At 28.3% G+C, this 19,960-nt stretch overlaps 2 protein-coding genes across 2 annotated transcripts; both read left to right on the forward strand.

Annotated features, from left to right (window-relative positions):
- Positions 1–150: 150 nt before the first annotated feature.
- LOC130665985 (uncharacterized) lies at positions 151–18,681 on the forward strand. The gene is made up of 4 exons (XM_057466619.1): positions 151–707; positions 3,710–6,137; positions 11,609–13,467; positions 15,912–18,681. Exons 2-4 carry the CDS (start codon positions 3,805–3,807, stop codon positions 18,572–18,574), a joined length of 6,855 nt encoding a protein of 2,284 aa, XP_057322602.1. The 5' UTR covers positions 151–707; positions 3,710–3,804; the 3' UTR covers positions 18,575–18,681.
- On the forward strand, positions 7,695–13,963 carry LOC130665324 (putative ankyrin repeat protein RF_0381). The gene is made up of 3 exons (XM_057465658.1): positions 7,695–8,230; positions 8,309–8,401; positions 11,491–13,963. Exon 3 carries the CDS (start codon positions 11,586–11,588, stop codon positions 13,479–13,481), a length of 1,896 nt encoding a protein of 631 aa, XP_057321641.1. The 5' UTR covers positions 7,695–8,230; positions 8,309–8,401; positions 11,491–11,585; the 3' UTR covers positions 13,482–13,963.
- Positions 18,682–19,960: the final 1,279 nt, after the last annotated feature.

Consider the following 19,960-nt stretch of genomic DNA (forward strand, 5'->3'; position numbering starts at 1 on the left):
CAAAAACGGAAATATCCGAAGTTGACGGACATTTGACGAAAAATTCAAGGAAACTTTTGTAAGTAAACTTTTGCTAAAGCAAACTGTACTATTAGGGTTGGTAGACAGTAGAAAACGCCATTACAAATATCCTACTCGTAAGTGGAAATAATAATGAAGGTTGGGGTTTAGAGATTCCGAAGCTTCGAGTGTAATTCACTAGTGGTAAACGTGGTCAGATGGAGGCTAACCTACGAAACTTGGAAAAAATTAATTTTAGTTTTACTCAGTTAGCTCAGTTACGAAGTAGAATTAATTCATGAGAAATAAATTTATTAACTCAGCAACGTGAGAGAAATATAAAGAATAAAAAATGAATTTCCAATCTGAATAATTACTTGAAATATTAAACAGTCGCCGAAAAAAACTAGTGTCGATGAAAAAGACTTGCGAGTTCTATAGTTTTGTTAAATTCAAGATATTTAAAAAGTTGACTAAGACATATGTTATGTGTTAGTCAGGTTATGATTATTCATATTTTTTGAGGACAACACGTAAAAAAATGTTATTGAAAATTTACAAAAAGATTTTTTTTACTATTTCTTAGTAAAAAATTTGGTGTGCATTTTAGAATAAACTCGTGAAAATTTATAATGTTTTTTGTTTCGGAAAAACTGTAGACCGCACATGTGAACTGAATAATTATATAAAATAATCACATATTACTGGTAAGCATTTTAATTATAATATTTACATATATTGGATTATATATTTATTAGACTCGGCCAAAAAAGTTGACTATTTTTTTATTTCTTAGTTATGTCGAGAATATTATTCAGAATGACAAAAAAAAAAAATTTTATGAAAGTTTGAGCTCTGAATATTACTTTTAAGAGGTCTATCATCGCTATTTTTAATTTTAATTCATAATTTCATATTTTACGTCAGAAATGCTAAAACATTGGAGTAAAAAAAATTCATTCCTACTTACTCTTATGTAAAATTAATTTCCCTACAAAAAAAGTCTGATTGAAAATTTTCGTCAGACAAGTCGTTTCCGATTAATTAAGCTTAATAACTTAATGTATTTTTTCGATTTAACATTTTTACGTTTGAATTTTGTAACTGACGAATCAATAAATATCTAAAAAAGACCATGACAGATTTTTGAAAGAAATTTAATACTTCACAAAAAAGGTCTCCTAACATTTTTTGCTAAATTCACTCCTTCGAAAGTTATTCGGGTTATTAAAATCACTTTGACTTAACTTCAACCTTGAATAACTTTCGAAGGAGTAAATTGAGCAAAAAATGTTAAGAGACCTTTTTTGTAGAGCATTAAATTTCTTTCAAAAATCTGTCATGATCTTTTTTAGATATTTATTGATTCGTCAGTTACAAAATTCAAAAGTAAAAATATTAAATCAAAAAAATATATCAATTTATTAAGCTTAATTAATCGGAAACGGCTTGTCTGACGAAAAATTTCAATCAGACCTTTTTTGTAGGGAATTTAATTTTACACAAGAATAAATGGTGATGAATTTTTTTTTACTGAATTGTTTTAGCAGTTCTGACATAAAATATCAAATTATTAATTAAAATTAAAAATAGCGATGATAGACCTGTTGAAATTAATACTAAGGGCTCAAACTGTCATGAAATTTTTTTTTTGTCATTCTGAATAATATTCTCGATATAGCTAAGAAATAAAAAAATAATCAATTTGTTTGGCCCAGTATAATATTTATAATAATATTTTTTTTTCTTTGTATATAATTTACTTGGATAGAATGTTTTGTATTTTTCTATATATACTTTCTCATATAATGTTCACTGTATTCTTGTCATACAATTATCCAAAAAATTAAAGGAACAAGAACATTTTATAAATTTTTTAGTGATTTTTAGAAGGCTGTATTTTTGTGAAAAATGATCGTATCGAAAAAAAAAGCAAATTAAAGCTTCAAATCTCTAGTTTGAAGATGTTCCAGCAAAATAATTTGTTGAGCCACGGTTCTTGCGGAATCATAAGAAAAATGTCGAGACAAAATTTTTTCAAATTTTTTAGTTTTGTTTTTTAAGTCTACAGGGCCGGGAAATTTTTTTTCAAAAAAACAAACTTTAGTTCATTCAAAGGAAATTTAATCACCTACAATTTCCCTTTTTTGTTTCTCTGTACGACATTTTGCTGCTGAGATATCAGCCTTCAAATGAGAAAAGATCCTTTTGTCTTTGATTATCGATATATAAGCAGCTAATGGTCGCAAAGTAATTTGAAGAACAGTTTGAAAAACTTGAATAAATTCCCTACAAGCTCCATTTTTGATTTAAAAAAAAAACAATTTTTTTTTATCCTAACATCAATTTGAAAAACCCACAAAAATGGTCATTTTCTGGTTTTTTAGTCAACTCATCGCTACTTGTAAATATTGATAAAAAGGTCAATGTTGCTAGGTGATTTTACAGCTTAATGTAATGAAGGTAAAGAAAAAAAAAATTTTTTTTCACAAAACGAAAAAAAAAAAACCCCTCGAGTAAAACGTAAAAAAAAGAAGTGAAAAATTCTTGTTTTATCTCATTTTTGGAAATTTTTTTTTTTTCTCTTTACCTTACATTTATTGAATAACTAACGCAAAAATGAAAGAAAATCCGAAAAAAAATAATTTTTTCATTTTAATAACGATTACACATTTTAAGGAACAAAACTTGTTCCTTTAATTGTTTTGCAAAACTTTGAGCAATCGGACCGGACAAACGGTTCATTGGATCAATCTGAAAATTTACAGGGTTTTTGGGGGTACATTAAGCTGTAGAATCACCTAGCAACATTAACCTTTCTATCAATATTTTCAAAGGAGCGATGAGTTGACTAAAAAACCAGAAAATGGCCATTTTTTGTGGGTTTTTCAAATTGATGTTAAGGATAAAAAAATTTTTTTTTTTTTCAAACGTCGACAATGGAGCTTGTAGGGAATTTATTCAAGTTTCTCAAACTGTCCTTCAAATTATTGTGCGACCATTAGTTGCTGAGATATCGATAATCAAAGACAAAAGGATCCTTTTTCATTTGAAGGCTGATATCTTAGCAGCAAACATTCGTACAGAGAAACAAAAGAAAGCAAAACTAAAAAATTTTGTCTCGACCTTTTTCTTATGATTTCGCAAAAACCATGGCTCAAAAAATTATTTTGCTGAAATATCTTTAAACTATAGATTTCAAGCTTCAATTTGCTTTTTATATTTTTTCGATACGATCATTTTTCACGAAAATACAGCCTTCCAAAATCACTAAAAAATTTATAAAATTTTCTTGTTCCTTTAATTTTTTAGATAAATGTACTTTGCAATGTTTTTATCTACTAGATTAAATTAAATTATCGTCGTAAAATAATTTCATACAGTATTTTTCATTTAAGTTAAGTAGATTGTTTTCTTCCTTGACGTTAAAAAAATAATACCGATAATTATTTACGGCTATAGTTTTTATCTTTCATTTTGTTATCATAATTTTTAAAGTGACTCTTAAACAGTCAGCGAATATTTACTAGAACAAAAAAATAAGCAAAACTATTTTTAATTAATGCAAGTCTATACTAAAAGTATTTAAGATAAAACTATTAAAAAATATTTTTATTTATATAAATAATTAATTTAAAAAAAATCATGATTGCTAGGTATTATCAAACATTATGCTAAATTATCATTTATTTAATTTTTTTAATTTTAGTCTGGCAGGCAGTTTGGAAAAGGAAGCGAATTTCGAGCACCCGCTGTCCCGGCTGCGTTTCAATCGAACTCACTGCGAAAAAACACAAAAACAATATGGATACTCATGCATTCATCAGTCGTGAAAGTGAGAAATCATTTCGCGATGCTATAGATAAAGACGACATAACACGAGTCAAAAATCTCGTAAAGAATGGGGTTGATGTAAGCGGCATTTTTGAATGTGGAACTACACCATTAATTCTAGCTATAGAACAAAACAGAAATGAGATTGCTAAATATTTGATAGATGAAGGCGCCAATCTTAACATCGTTTATGACCGTAAAACCCCCCTGATTCTGGTTGTTGAAAATCATAAAGACGAAATGTTTAATCATTTATTAAAATCATCAAAAACGTCTAAAAGAAATTTGCCCACGGACTTTTGTAAGAAAAGAAAGGAAATACTCGAATATCTGATCGATAAGGGCGCTGATGTGAATGTTTTTCATGAAAATAAATCGCTATTACATTTGGCTATTGATCAGAGTGAGGATGAAATAGTTCAATGTCTAATAGATAAAGGTGCTGACGTAAATGTTGTTTGTGAAGATAAGACACCTTTATTTCTGGCGATTGAAAAAAGTAAAGATGAAATTGCTACATATCTGGTAGAAAGAGGTGCTGAAGTAAACGTTATTTGTGAAGATAAAACGCCCCTGATTCTAGCTATTAATAATCACAAAAATGGAATAGCTAAATATCTTATTGATAGCGGTGCTGATGTTAATGTTGTATGTGAAAATAGATCACCATTATATTTAGCTATCGTTAACGGTGAAACTGAATTAGCTGAATATCTAATAGATCGAGATGCGAATGTAAATTTTATACCGAAATATTTCAAAGGGAAAAATGACAACGAAAACATATTTTCAAGGAGGTTAACGCTGTTACATCTAGCTATTGAGAAAAAAAATAAAGAAATTGCCAAATCTTTAATAGATGGAGGCATTGATATCAATGCTGTTTGTAACCAAATGTCGCCCTTATATCGAGCTCTTAAAAAAGGTGAAACTGATGTAGCTACATATTTATTACATAATGGTGCCAATGTAAATCACGATTGTAAAAATGCATCATTATATCTAGCTGTTCATCACTGTGCAACGGAAGTAGCTAAATGTTTAATAGATAGAGGTGCTGACATACATTTTATTTCAAAGAAATCAACGCTACTACATTTAGCTATTCGTAGAGGAGACGATGAAATATCAAAATATTTAATAGATAAAGGTGCTAATTTAAATGCTGTTTGTAAAAATAAATCGCCATTACATTTGGCTATTAGTAAAGGTCGAACTGAAATAGCTAAATATTTAATTGATAAAGGTGCTGATGTCAATCGTGTATGTGGACGTACATCACCGTTATATGAAGCTGTCTATCACCGTGCAACGGAGTTAGCTAAATATTTAATAGATAGAGGTGCGAACAAAAATTTTACTTTGAAGAATTCAACACTACTACATTCTATTTCGTATAATTGTTCGATACTAAGTTTAGCTATTAGAACAAGAGAGGATGAAGTAGTGAAATATTTAATAGAGAAAGGTGTTGAGGTGAAAAGTGTTACATATAGAAGAAATCTATTATGTTGGGCAATAGTCGTAAAGAACAATAAGTTCGCTAAACATTTAATAGATATAGGTGTTGATGTAAATGGTGTTTGGGGAATCAAAGCGCCATTATATGCAGCTATTGCGTACAATAACACGGAATTAACTCAATACTTAATTAATAATGGAGCTGACGTCAACGGCATTTTCAACGAAAAACGTCTTTTACAAGTAGCGCTTGAGAAAAACAACAGACATAATGTTGAATATTTACTTATATCTGGTTTTGATGTTAATAAGAAAGATGGAAATGAAAATGTCGTAGCTGATTATTTAAATACATCAGATCGATTTTATGTTGTTACTGATACTGTAAAGCGACATATTGTGAAATTGACTGCTGCTAATTTTCACATGTGTGAAAAAAATAAGATGGCTGTTGCTGATAAAAAATATAGTTCACTACGTGATTTATGTGCTAAAGAAGTTGAATTGATGAAACAGAATTCATTAACGGGATGTACACTTACGTACTATGAGTTATTGCATAAGCCGCTTCATAAATCAGCTTTAAAACTAAAATGTTTGTTTAAAAATAATCCTGAAGCAAAATACACATCTTTCGACTCAAATATTTTGTCACAGATTACTTCTTATAGCAAAATTATTCAGTACCGTTTTGACAGGGCATTAAAAAGAGCAGAATTATTGGTTCAAGTTGATGACTTCGTTGTTGATATTTCTCAAAATTTATTATTAGATCCAGAAGTCGTAAGAGAAGTTCTTCAATATCTAACAAATAGGGACCTAAAATTTCTTTGTAATTCTTTGTAAGACGTCTTATTTAGTTTATAGTTTTTTATTCCCGATATTTAATTTTTAACCAGTATTTTTACTTTGATACTAAATTTGAAAATACTAAACAAGAAAAAAGCTGTAAATTTCAAAATTCGTTCAACCAAACTGTGATAAATAAATCTAATGATTGTTGGATCAAAATATAATTCTAAGTAGATTTAAGTACAATTGTAATTTATAAGTATCTTCTGTAAAATTATGTTCACTCTACAAACAAAGTATTAAAATAAAATTGGAATAGTAAATTATAAATTGATTGTCTAAATTTTTATACAATTTATATATTATTAAGTTTCTATAGTTTTGTCATAAGCATATAAAATTATCAATTATACGATATTAAAAATTTCTCAAAAGCATGGTAGTTGCAAAATCTGGTGGCTTAGGTTGTAAACGGGCCCGCATGGAAAAGCTATATATATTGTTAAAAGTATATAAAAAAATATATGTTGAATATGTAATAAATACATAGCGGCAAAAATATCTGTATTAAAAAATATATGTTTTTTACATATATTGGATTATATACTTATAGTAATATATTTACTTGTATATAATGTTTTGTATTTTTCTATATATACTATCTCATATAATGTTCACTATATTCTTGTCATACACTTATCCAAAAAATTAAAGGAACAAGACAATTTTATAAATTTTGTAGTGATTTTTGGAAGGCTGTATTTCCGTGAAAAATGATCGTATCAAAAAAATAAAAGAAGCAAATTAAAGCTTAGAATCTCTAGTTCAAAGATCTTCCAGCAAAATAATTTTTTGAGCCACGATTTTTGCGGAATCATAAGAAAAAGGTCGAGACAAAATTTTTCCAAATTCCAAGGCCATTTTCTGGTTTTTAGTCAACTCGTCGCTACTTTGCAAATATTGATGAAAAGGTCAATGTTGCCAGGTGATTTTACAGCTTAACGAAAAAAAAAAAAAAAAAACCCCGATTAAAACGTAAAAAAAAAATCGTAAAAATTCGCAAATTGTAGCTGATTAAATTTCCTAAACGAGCCATGAATTGGTTTTTTCGAAAATAAATTTCCCGGTCCCGTAGACCTGAAAAACAAAACTAAAAAATTTGGAAAAATTTTGTCTCGACCTTTTTCTTATGATTCCGCAGAAACCGTGGCTCAAAAAATTATTTCGCTGAAAGATCTTTAAACTAGAGATTCCAAGCTTCAATTTACTTTTTTTGTTTTTTCGATACGATTATTTTTCACGAAAATACAGCCTTCCAAAAATCACTAAAAAATTTATAAAATTTTTTCTTTTCCTTTAAGTTTTTGGATAAGTGTATATGGATAGCATATATATATTTTACAATATACTGGAAGACATACATAAAAAATACTAAATACTAATTAGTATACTACTTTCAATATAACGATCAATATAAAAAAAGATACATCAAAACATATATGTAAAACATACATAAAAAAAGTCATATTGATAAATTAGGTAATAAATTCTAGCAGTATATTTTTTTTTTCAATATATTATCATATATTAATACGGCAAAAAAATAAATATTATTTTATGTATCGTACAATATATTACAGTGATTGAAGTGAGAAATCTATTTCCATTTCGGATGCCGAATGGCCTTTTTTTGTGCCGCTTGGGGTAGGTACTCAACCCTCTAGTTGTTACACAGTAGAATGCGCCATAAAATATCCTGCTCATGAGTAGGAATAAAAAGAGAGGTTGTGATTAAAGATTCAGAAAACTCGAGTGTAATTATTACGAGCAGTAAATTTCTGAGGCCTACCTACAAAAAATAAAAATAAATAATTTTAGTTTTGAGCAGTTACAGAGTAAAATTAATTTATAAAAAATAAATTCACTAACTCAGGAACGTGACAAAAATAAAAATAATAAAAATGTAATTCCAAATCTGAATAATTACTTAAAATATTAACATTCACAAAAAAAAAAAACTAGTTGATATAAAAAACTTGCGAATTCCAAAGTTCTGTTAAATTTAACTTATCGAAAAATTCAAACAAATAATATGCTAAATGTTAGTCAGGTTATGGCGATAAATATTTATTGATTACAACACGTAAGAAAATATTATTGAAAATTTACAGTAAGATTTTTTTTTACTATTTCTACAGAAATATTTCTGTATACATTGTAGGATAGACTCTTCATCATTTATCATTTTTCTTCGGAAAAACTGTTGTCCGCACATAGGAACTGGACAATTGGACAAAATAATCACATATCACCGGTAAGCATTAATTTAATGACTTCATCTATCAAATTTAATTAAATTTTATTATCGTTATAAAATTATTTCAAACACTTCTTTTCTTATGAATTGAGTGTTTTTTTCTGCTTTATCAAAAATATACCGAGAACTACGAGTATAGTTTATCTTTTGTTTTGTTATCATAATTTTTAACGCGATTTTGTTGCAATCAGCGTCTATTTATTGGTACAAAAAAAATAAACAAACAAGTCTTGATAAGTGATAGTTTTTGCTAAAAGTATTTAAAATGAAAATGTTTGAAATTCCAAAAGTTAATTTATTTGCTCATGATAATTATAAATATTTTATTTATTCATTATTACCTTGATCATATTATTATATTAACCATTTTTTTTTACTAACAATTTTCCATTATTGACTTTATCTTTAGTTTGGTCTCAATCCAGTTTTTATTTAAAAAATTTTTAACTTCCCGCTAAGAAAAAATTTGGGAAGTTATTGGTTTCGGTCCGATTTTCAAAAATCGAATTTCTAACAGATCTTGACGTTTTGAGGTTCTAGGAAGCTATTTTGACTAATTTCACGATGATGTCCGAGTGTATGCGTGTACGTACGTATGTGCGTACGTATGTAAATATCTGTAACTTTTGAACGGATGAACCGATTTTGATTGCACTCAAACTTACTTGCCGGATGCAGATTATCGTATAACCCACAAAAATATAGTGGTAACAGTTGAATCAGCAAAAAGCTACTTGGGGAACAAAACAGCGAGCACTAAAATAGTACTCATATCGCATTAATAATAAAAAAAAGTATCTTCAATTCGTGCGGTGTTGCCGATTGCCCACTCGAGCAAATACTTACCGCGCTAGTTGTACAATATACTATTTTGCAATTAAATATCAATTAAAAAATTTGTAAACATTCTGGTGTCATCTAGACACTTCAAAGAATATGATTTCGCGGTAATAAAAGTTGCATTACCATATTTCAAAAAGTTATTCAATTGTTAATTAACATTTTTTTATGGGTTTGTGTTGTCATAAAAAGCGGAATAAAAGTTTAAATAATTAATCTATAAATTTTTTGTTTCTTGGAGCCCTTTTCATAAACATACTCAACAAGATGACAGTACGAAAGTTTATACAATATTTTGATTTCATTAATTATTAATTTTTGAACTAACAAAAATCGATTCTTAAGGAGTAAACTCCAAAAATTGAATTATCGCCAGTTAAATTCTCTGGAAATCCCAGAGACATCCCATAGGAAATATAGACCCAGCACTCGGTAATGTGAAAAAAATTGAATTATCGCCAGTTAAATTCTCTGGAAGTCCCAGAGACATCCCATAGAAATCCCATAGGAAATGTAGACCCAGCACTCGGTAATGTGAAAAAAAAAAAAACAGAATTATCGCCAGTTAAATTCTCTGGAAATCCTAGAGACATCCCATAGAAATCCCATAGGAAATGTAGACCCAGCACTCGGTAATGTAAAAAAAAAAATTGAATTATCGCCAGTTAAATTCTCTGGAAATCCCAGAAACATCCCATAGGAAATGTAGACCCAGCACTCGGTAATGTGAAAAAAAAAAAAAAACAGAATTATCGCCAGTTAAATTCTCTGGAAATCCTAGAGACATCCCATAGAAATCCCATAGGAAATGTAGACCCAGCACTCGGTAATGTAAAAAAAAAAATTGAATTATCGCCAGTTAAATTCTCTGGAAATCCCAGAAACATCCCATAGAAATCCCATAGGAAATGTAGACCCAGCACTCGGTAATGTGAAAAAAAAAAAAAAAGAATTATCGCCAGTTAAATTCTCTGGAAATCCCAGAGACATCCTATAGAAATCCCATAGGAAATGTAGACCCAGCACTCGGTAATGTGAAAAAAAAAAAAAAAACAGAATTATCGCCAGTTAAATTCTCTGGAAATCCTAGAGACATCCCATAGAAATCCCATAGGAAATGTAGACCCAGCACTCGGTAATGTAAAAAAAAAAATTGAATTATTGCCAGTTAAATTCTCTGGAAATCCCAGACACATCCCATAGAAATCCCATAGGAAATGTAGACCCAGCACTCGGTAATGTGAAAAAAAAAAAAACAGAATTATCGCCAGTTAAATTCTCTGGAAATCCTAGAGACATCCCATAGAAATCCCATAGGAAATGTAAACCCAGCACTCGGTGTTGTAAAAAATATGGTGAACAAAAATTTTCCAAATATATTTAATTAATACATTTGTTTATAAAAAGATTATAAAATTTATAAAATGGAATGAAAAAATTTGAAAAGTAATCATATAATGCCTAACAAGAATATGAAATCAGTAATAGCTTAAAATTAAAAAAAACACTTGGGAATACAAAATAATAATACTCACTGTACGTATCATTAGAGCACGACTGATATACTATTTTATATTCATATATTTATCATTTAAAGCCGCAGTAGAGTATATATTATATGCCTATATGTATATATATATAGGTATATTGTATTCATACCATGCATTCGTACGGTGCCCCGTAGATACCCTATACACTCACCCCTGAAAAGTGAAAATCGTAACGAGGTCATTCGTTGAGTAGATTTTACACCTCATAGTTTTTTCATACCGGGCTCCTTGTATGAAAATCGATTCTTAAGGAGTAAAAAAAAAAAAATTTAGCTCATTTATCATAGTTTTCGAAAGTTATCAAACTGCTGAAGATTGGTATCGAAAAATTGACAGCAATGGTTTCTTGGATCAAAATAACTAATTTTAAAACAGTAGAATTATCTTAATACCGGGTAAATTATTCCTTAATAAATTATCTTTGTACTAGTATACAATTAAACGCAATTTAGTCCAATTGAAAAAGTGTAGAGATGCTTTGACGTAAGTGAATGAGTCGAAAAAATAATTTCGATCATAAGACGCACACAGCGCGTTCGTGTTTGAGGTGCGCAAATTGTTTATTATTTAAATAAATCATTTTAAAAAAATAACATTCGGCAGTTATTATAAAAAAAACAGTATTTAAAATTTAATCATACTAAACAGATGTAGTATTGAAGCTACATTATAATTTATTTAATTTTTCAATTTTAGCCTGACAGGAAGTTTGGAAAAAAAGGCGAATTTCTGGCGCCCACCGTCCCGGCTGAGTCTCAATCGTATTCACTGTGAAAGAAACCAAAAACAAAATGGATATTACTGTATTAATTAGTCGTAAAAGTAAAAAATCATTATTCGATGCCATAGTTCATAATGACATAAAACGCGTTAAAAAACTAGTAAAGAGTGGGATAGATGTAAACATCATTTTTGAACATGGAACTACACCATTAATTCTAGCTATAGAAGCAAGCAGAAATGAGATTGCTAAATATTTAATAGATAGTGGAGCTGACGTAAATGCTGTTTATAAAAATAAATCACCACTATGTCAAGCTATTTATCACCGTGCAACGGAATTAGTTAAATATTTGACAGATAGAAATGCTGATGTAAATTTCATTTCGGAGAACTCAGCACCGCTATTACATACAGCCATTGATAACCAACTAACCGATATAGCTAAATATTTAATAGATGGTGGTGCTGATGTAAATGCTGTTTGGGAAAATAAATCGCCATTATATTTGGCTATCGAAAAGAATGGTACAGAATTAGCTAAATATTTAATAGACAGACATGCCAACGTAAATTTTATTTCGAACAATGTAACCCTGTTACATTTAGCTTTTTATAAGCGAAGGAACGAAATAATCAAATATTTATCTGACAAAGGTGCTGATGTAAGTCTTCATCGTGAAAAATATTCTCTATTTCATCTAGCTCTTGCTAGCCGTGAAACTGACATGGCTAAATATTTATTGGATAAAGGTGATGTCAGTGCTCGTAACAAAGAAAGGCTATTACGAATTGCTATTAAATACCGGGCATCAAATGTAGCCAAATATTTAATAGAACAAGGTGCTAATATGAATCCTGTTTGGGAAAATAAATCACCATTATGTCGAGCTATTGATCATCGTGCAATGATATTAGATAAATATTTAACAGATAGAAATGTTCATGTGAAATTAATTTGGGATAACTCAGCACCGCTATTACATGTAGCTATTGAGAACAAGGTAACTGATATAGCTAAATATATAATAGATAATGGTGCTGATGTAAATGCTGTTTATAAAAATAAATCACCATTATGTCGAGCTATTTATCTCCAAGCATCGAAATTTGATGAAGATTTATTAGATAGAAATGTTGATGCAAATGTCATTTGCGATAAATCAGAACCCTCGGTATTAAACTTAGATGTTCATTACTCGCCAACTTATATAGCTGAATATTTAATAGATAATGGTGCTGATGTAAATGCGATTTGTGATGATGAGTCGCCACTATATGTAGCTATTAATACCGATCAGTTTGAAATAGCAAAATATTTAATTGATAATGAAGCTGATGTCAACTGCATTATTCACAAAAAACTACTTTTACAAATAGCGCTCGATAAAAATAACAGAAAAATTATCAAATACTTACTTCAAGCTGGTTTTGATGTTAATACGAAAGATGGATATGAAAATGTGGTTGCTGATTATTTCAGTACATTTGATCGATTTAATATTGTTAAGAGACATATTGTTAAATTGATTGCTGCTAATTTTTATATGTGTGAAAAAAATAAGATGGCTGTTGCTGATGAAGAATATGATTCATTACGTGCTACATGTGCTGAAGAAGTTGAATTTATGAAGCAGAATTCACTAATGGAAAGTACACTAACTTACTATGAGTTATTGCATAAGCCGCTTCACAAATCAGCTATGAAACTGAAATGTTTGTTTCAAAATAATCCTGAGGAAAAATATATACCAGCCGACTCAGAAATTTTATCAGAAATTCCATGTTATTTAACTATTATTCACTACCGAATGAACAGAGCATTAAAAAGAGCTGAATTATTGGTTAAAGCTGATGACTTCATTATTGATATTTCTCAAGATTTATTATTAGATCCAGAAGTCGTAAGAGAAGTTCTTCAATATTTAACAAATAGGGAACTAAAATTATTATGTAATTCTTGGTAAGACCAGGGTGGCCACATCTCTGGAAAACCTGGAAATCTCAGGAAATTATAAATATACTGGAAAAGTCAGGGTATTTCGTCTCAAAGCTGGAAAAATTTATACTTTTTTCTTTTTTTTTTTTGACTTAAAAAATCCGATAAATTTTTTTTAAAAGTCTTAGTAGAAACCAATCGTCAGAATCTTCAAGCTATGAATATGCATATCGACAAGTCAAAAAATCAAAAAACATTTAAAGTATACAGTATTGAACGAATAAGTTTCACTATATTTATTATTTGTGTACTTCATTAATATTGTATTAATATTCTATAAAACGTTTTTATTTATGAAATTTATTCTAGTGGAAATGAAAAGTTTATTTATATTTTATTACAGAGTAAAGTATATAAAAACATAGATTTAAAATAAAAAATAAAAAATTATTCATTTAATAAATAAAAAAAAAACCTATGAACATTGACATATAATAAAATAAAGTTCCATTAACGATAATGATTGATTATTTATTGAACTCACTTATACCATTTCACTTTGAATTAAATAGGTAGAAAATTTTATTTGGCCATGGAATCGAAACTCCTTGCGGCCAAATAAATATAAACACATAGGGAAAACGAGTCTCGCAAATATTATAATATTAAATATATTTTTTATAGTAAAAAATAATAATGCACATCAATGAATGCATTACTTTAACTATTTATTACTAAATTTATAGTAAAAATCACAAAATGGTAATTAATACTATGTTTATCTGAAAAATTGCTATGTTATTACTTTTATTACTAATTAGTAATTTTAACTCATATCTTTAAGTAAAGTTCCCTAAAGTTTTTTCTCCATACAAATACGGTATTATCGATGCTAAATTACTTTTTATTTTATTTTTTTTAATTTTAGCTTAGAACGTTATTTGCAAGGAAAGGCAAATTTTCAACACAGATTACTTCTTATAACGAAATTATTCAGTATTATTGGGCATGTAATTGTCCCAATACTTATGAAAAAAAAAATGAAATAATAAAAATAAAATCAAAAATAACAAAATACGTAAGAAAAAAAAATTAAAAAAAAAAATTAATTATCGATGAAATAATTAAAGACAATATTCACTTGATTCAGATTACTATTTTTTTTTATCAATGTAATACAGCAGTTTGAAATAATCCGATTTTCTATTGAATCAAGTGCAAGAACAGTTTTAACGGACCTAAAAAAACATTACTTTCAACACTAAAATTCATTTGCTTTAATAAAGTTTAGACTTAACTGAAAATTTATACCTTCAATCACCTTACAATTTACTTTGAGTGAAATTTTTAATTATTTTATATAAAACAAAAATCATTTTTGTATGAACAGCATTAATGATTTCAACTAATTTCTATTTTTTTAAAATGAAAAAAGTTATTGAGTTATATTAAATACTATAGAGTTAGTTCAAACGACTCGGTAACTTCCCTCAAGAAACTCTCAGTTAGAGCAAAATACACTATCAAACGTAGAGGGCGGTAGATTCAATCGCTTGACAAGCTTGGCTGTATCCAAACGCACGGAGTATGGAGACTATATACTGTACATAGTCGCCATAGCACGGAGGGCACGGAATACTTGAGCCAAACGAATCTGGTTTGACGTCAGGAATCTTTTTTTAGTGTGGTAAGCATAATTTTTTAATTATTACACTATAATGTGAACTTAACACTGCAATATTTATTTAACAATTAAATTAAATTTAACTGTAATTATAAAATAATTTCGAACACCATTTTTCTTATGAGTTATGTGCATTTTATTTTACGTTTAAAAATAATACCAAAAATATCGTGACTAACGATAGTTGATGTTTCGTTTTGTTATAATACTTTTTAAAGTTATTCTGTTACAGTTAGCACATATTTATTAGTAAAAAAAAAAAATAAGTAAATAGATTTCGAATTAATTAGTAATTGATTAGTTAGTCATTTTAACTCATATTTTTACGGGGAGGGTAAGGTTAATTCATACAAAGAAAGACATCTTTTTGTGAATTTTTTGTAAAGTCACAGTTAAAATCTCTTTATTAAAACCAATTGTGGGAAAAACGCTACAAAGTTTTGAACATTAAAAATTCTGATATAATACATCGATAATCGAATTTTATCGGCTTACCTCATACAGAATCATCAATGCTACGTTGAAATTTCTATAAGTAAAACTGGGAGGTTAGATTAGGTATTATAGAGAGCGAAACCGACAATGTTGCTCCAATCGAGTTAAAATTTTGACACAATATTTATGCATTCAGTTTAAAAAATAAATAAATTCAATACCTTACCCCCCCCCCCCCCCCCTCTTCTTAAGTAAAGTTCCCTATATTTGTTTCTTTGTGCAATTTGCGGTATAATTGATGATAATTTACTATTTTAAATATTTTCTTTGGCTTGGTAGGTTATTTGGAAAGAATGGCAAATTTTCAACACCGAAGGACCAGGCTGAGTTACTCCTATAATTACTGTGAAAAAAACGACAACATAAGGGATAGAAATGTATTTGTTGATAGTACAAGTATAACACCATTAAATGTTGCAATAGATGAGGACGACATAGAACGAGTTAAAAATCTAGTAAATAGTGGGGTCGATGTAAACATAACTTTAAAAAATGGAACTACACCGTTAGCGCTTGCGATAAAAAATAATAGAAATGAGATTGTTAAATATTTGATAGATGAAGGTGCTAATTTACATGATGTTTGTCAAAATAAAACATTTTTGATTCTGGCTATTGAAAATCATGGAAATGAAATGCTTAGAAATTCCATACAACAAAGAAGACTGCGTATGAACGGAGATTTGCTTACAGATCTTTGTAAAAAAAGCAAGGAAATAATCAAATATCTGATCGATAAAGGCACTGATGTGAATGTTTTTTATGAAAGTGAATCGCCATTATGTCTGGCTATTACTAATAACAGTGAGGATGAAATAGTAAGACATCTAATAGATAAAGGTGCTGACGTAAATGTTGTTTGTAAAAATGAAACACCTTTAATTCTGGCCATTGAAAAAAGAAAAGATGACATTGCTAAATATCTAATAGATAGAGGTGCTAAACTAAATGTTGTTTGTAAAAATGGAACACCTTTAATTCTGGCGATTAAAAAACATAAAAATGAAATAGGTAAATATCTGATTGATAAAAGTGCTGATGTAAATGCTGTTTATAATAGTGGATCGCCATTATTTTGGGCTATACATTACCGAGCAACTGAATTAGCTAAATATCTAATAGATCGAAATGCGGATATAAATTTTATACCAGAACATTACATAAATGGATATGTCATCTTAAAATATGTTCCGAGGAAGTTATCGCTTTTACATCTAGCTATTGAGAAAAGAAATAAAGAAGTAGCTAAATATTTAATAGATAGAGGCATTGATGTCAATGATACTTGCAACAATTTATCGCCCTTATATCAAGCTATTAATTACGGTGAAACTGAAGTAGCTAAATATTTAATAGATAGAGATGCCGACATAAATTTTATTTCGAACAATTTTACGCCACTATATTTAGCTATTAAGAAAAGAGGCGATGAAATAGCGAAATATTTGATAGATAAAGGTGCCGATGTAAATCGTATTTGTGAAGATAAATCACCATTATTTTTGGCTATACATTACCGAGCCACTGAATTAGCTAAATATCTAATAGATAGAGATGCCGACATAAATTTTATTTCAAACAATTTAACGCTACTGCATTTAGCTATTCAAAGAAGAGAAGATGAAATAGCGAAATATTTAATAGAAAAAGGTATTGATGTAAATCGTATGTATGAAGGTAAATCACCATTATATTTAGCTATTTTTTACCATGCAACGAAATTGGCTAAATATTTAATAGATACCGATGTTCAAGTAGATGGCATATGTCAAAATAAAACACCATTATGTTTGGCTATTGAACTCGGTCAACCTGACGTAGCTAGATATTTAATAGATAGAGGTGCTGATGTAAATCGTATATGTGGAGGTAAATCACCATTATATCTAGCTATTTATCACCATGAGACAGAATTAGCTAAATATTTAATAAATAGAGAGACCAACATAAATTTTATTTCGAACAATTTAACGCTACTACATTTAGCTATTGAAAGAAGAAACGAGAAAATAGCGAAATATTTGGTAAATAAAGGTGCCGATGTAAATGCTGTTTATGAAAATAGACCGCTATTATTTTGGGCTATACATTACCGAGCAACTGAATTTGCTAAATATCTAATAGATAGAGATGCTGACATAAATATTATTCCGAACAATTTAACGCTACTACATTTAGCTATTGAAAGAAGAAACGTTGAAATAGCGAAATATTTGGTAGATCATGGTGCTGATGTGAATGCGATTTGTGAAGATGAGTCGCCACTATATGTAGCTATTAATACCGATCAGTATGATATAACAAAATATTTAATTGATAATGAAGCTGATGTCAACTGCATTCACAAAAAACTACTTTTACAAGTAGCGCTCGATAAAAATAACAGAAAAATTATCAAATACTTACTTAATGCTGGTTTTGATGTTAATACGAAAGATGGACGTGGAAATGTGGTTGCTGATTATTTCAATACATTTGATCGGTTTACTATTGTTGAGGGGCATATTGTTAAATTGATTGCTGCTAATTTTTATATGTGTGAAAAAAATAAGATGGCTGTTGCTCATAAGAAATATGATTCATATGCAAAAGAAGTTAAATTGATGAAACAGAAATCACTAATGAAATGTACGCTAACGTATTATGATTTATTACGTAAGCCGCTTCACAAATCAGCTATGAAACTGAAATGTTTGTTTAAAAATAATCCTGAAGCAAAATACACATCTTTCGACTCAAATATTTTGTCACAGATTACTTCCTATCGCAAAATTATTCAGTACCGTTTTGACAGGGCATTAAAAAGAGCAGAATTATTGGTTCAAGTTGATGACTTTGTTGTTGATATTTCTCATGATTTATTATTAGATCCAGAAGTCGTAAGAGAAGTTTTTCAATATTTAACAAATCGGGACCTGAAATTACTATGTAATTCTTTGTAAGGCGTCTTATTTATTCTCTATTATTTTATCCCCGATGTTTAATTCTTATCTTGTATTTTAATTTTGATACTTAATTTAAAAATGAAAATAAAAAAAAAAAAAAACTATCTGGTAAAATTTGTTTGAATAAACTGTAACAAATTAAAAGAATTATAATTGTATCAAACATAATTCTAAGTTGTTGTTAGTACAGTTGTAATACATAAGTACTTATTATAAAATTGTTTTCACTATAAATAAAGTTTTGATATTAAACTGAATAATGAATCGTAAATTAATTATTTAAATTAAAAAAAATTAATTTCTGTTTATTATGAGAATAAGGTAAATTTTGTTCCAGCTTTCTATGATAGAATTAGTTAATGTTATGAAATTTGGTATCGTTGCAAATTTCTTGACTTGAATTTGTGCCTTTTCATGGTTTAAACTCTTTTTTATTGCCAAGTATCGAGATAAACAAATTTATCTATATCATTCGAAATAAATAAATAATATACATTTTCTAGAAATAAATAATAAATCTATATTTTCTCTAAATAAATTAATATTTTAATTATTCTATCACTGAAAATACCTCAATGTCACTGAATATCTGTCTATTATCTAAATTATTAAGAGAGAATAAGAAAAATTTATTCCATGGCATGTCTCTGTGATAATAAAAATTAAACAAATTTAATTTGGTATCAGTAAAAAAGTCTTGACTTTAATTTGTGCCTTTTCATAGTTTCAGATGTTTCTATGCAACAGTTAGTTCAATGTCTTAAGTTTTATAAACAATTATGAATATATATATAAATTTCGCACCAAAAGATGTCGATATGATTTTATAAAATTACTGACATCAAAATTTTTAAATATTTTGAGATTAGATACTGAATTTTTTTGAATCAACGAAAGACATCAGCCCTCTGGTAAACCCTCAAAATTTAATAAGTTTTTTGTATCTTTCATCGTAGTTGAGATATTTTAGAAAAAAATATATATTAGACGACTTATAAAAAAAATTTGACCATGTGTAGATTTTTTTTAAGAATCCCATGATTGTACAATTATCGAAATCAATAAGTTTGCGAGTTAACCCCAAGATTTGTCTTATTAAACTTCAACGATAATAAAAATAAACAAAACATCTGATAGTAAATTGGTAAAACTTTAATAAACAATTAAATTTAAATCATATTTTATAAATCTGGTACCAATACTCGGACAGTCACTCAGTGACTGCAGGTTTCTCGTATTTATTTTTTCATAGTATTGTCAAGTATATACAATATATAAAAAATTTAATGATATCCCAGGATTTACTGATTTCAATTAAAAATAACAATTTGAAAATTTTTTTTCGTATTTCCAAAATTTTCAATATGTAAATAAATAATAAAA

This window comes from Microplitis mediator, chromosome 3 (assembly GCF_029852145.1).
Source record: "Microplitis mediator isolate UGA2020A chromosome 3, iyMicMedi2.1, whole genome shotgun sequence".
NCBI classification, from domain to species: domain Eukaryota; kingdom Metazoa; phylum Arthropoda; class Insecta; order Hymenoptera; family Braconidae; genus Microplitis; species Microplitis mediator.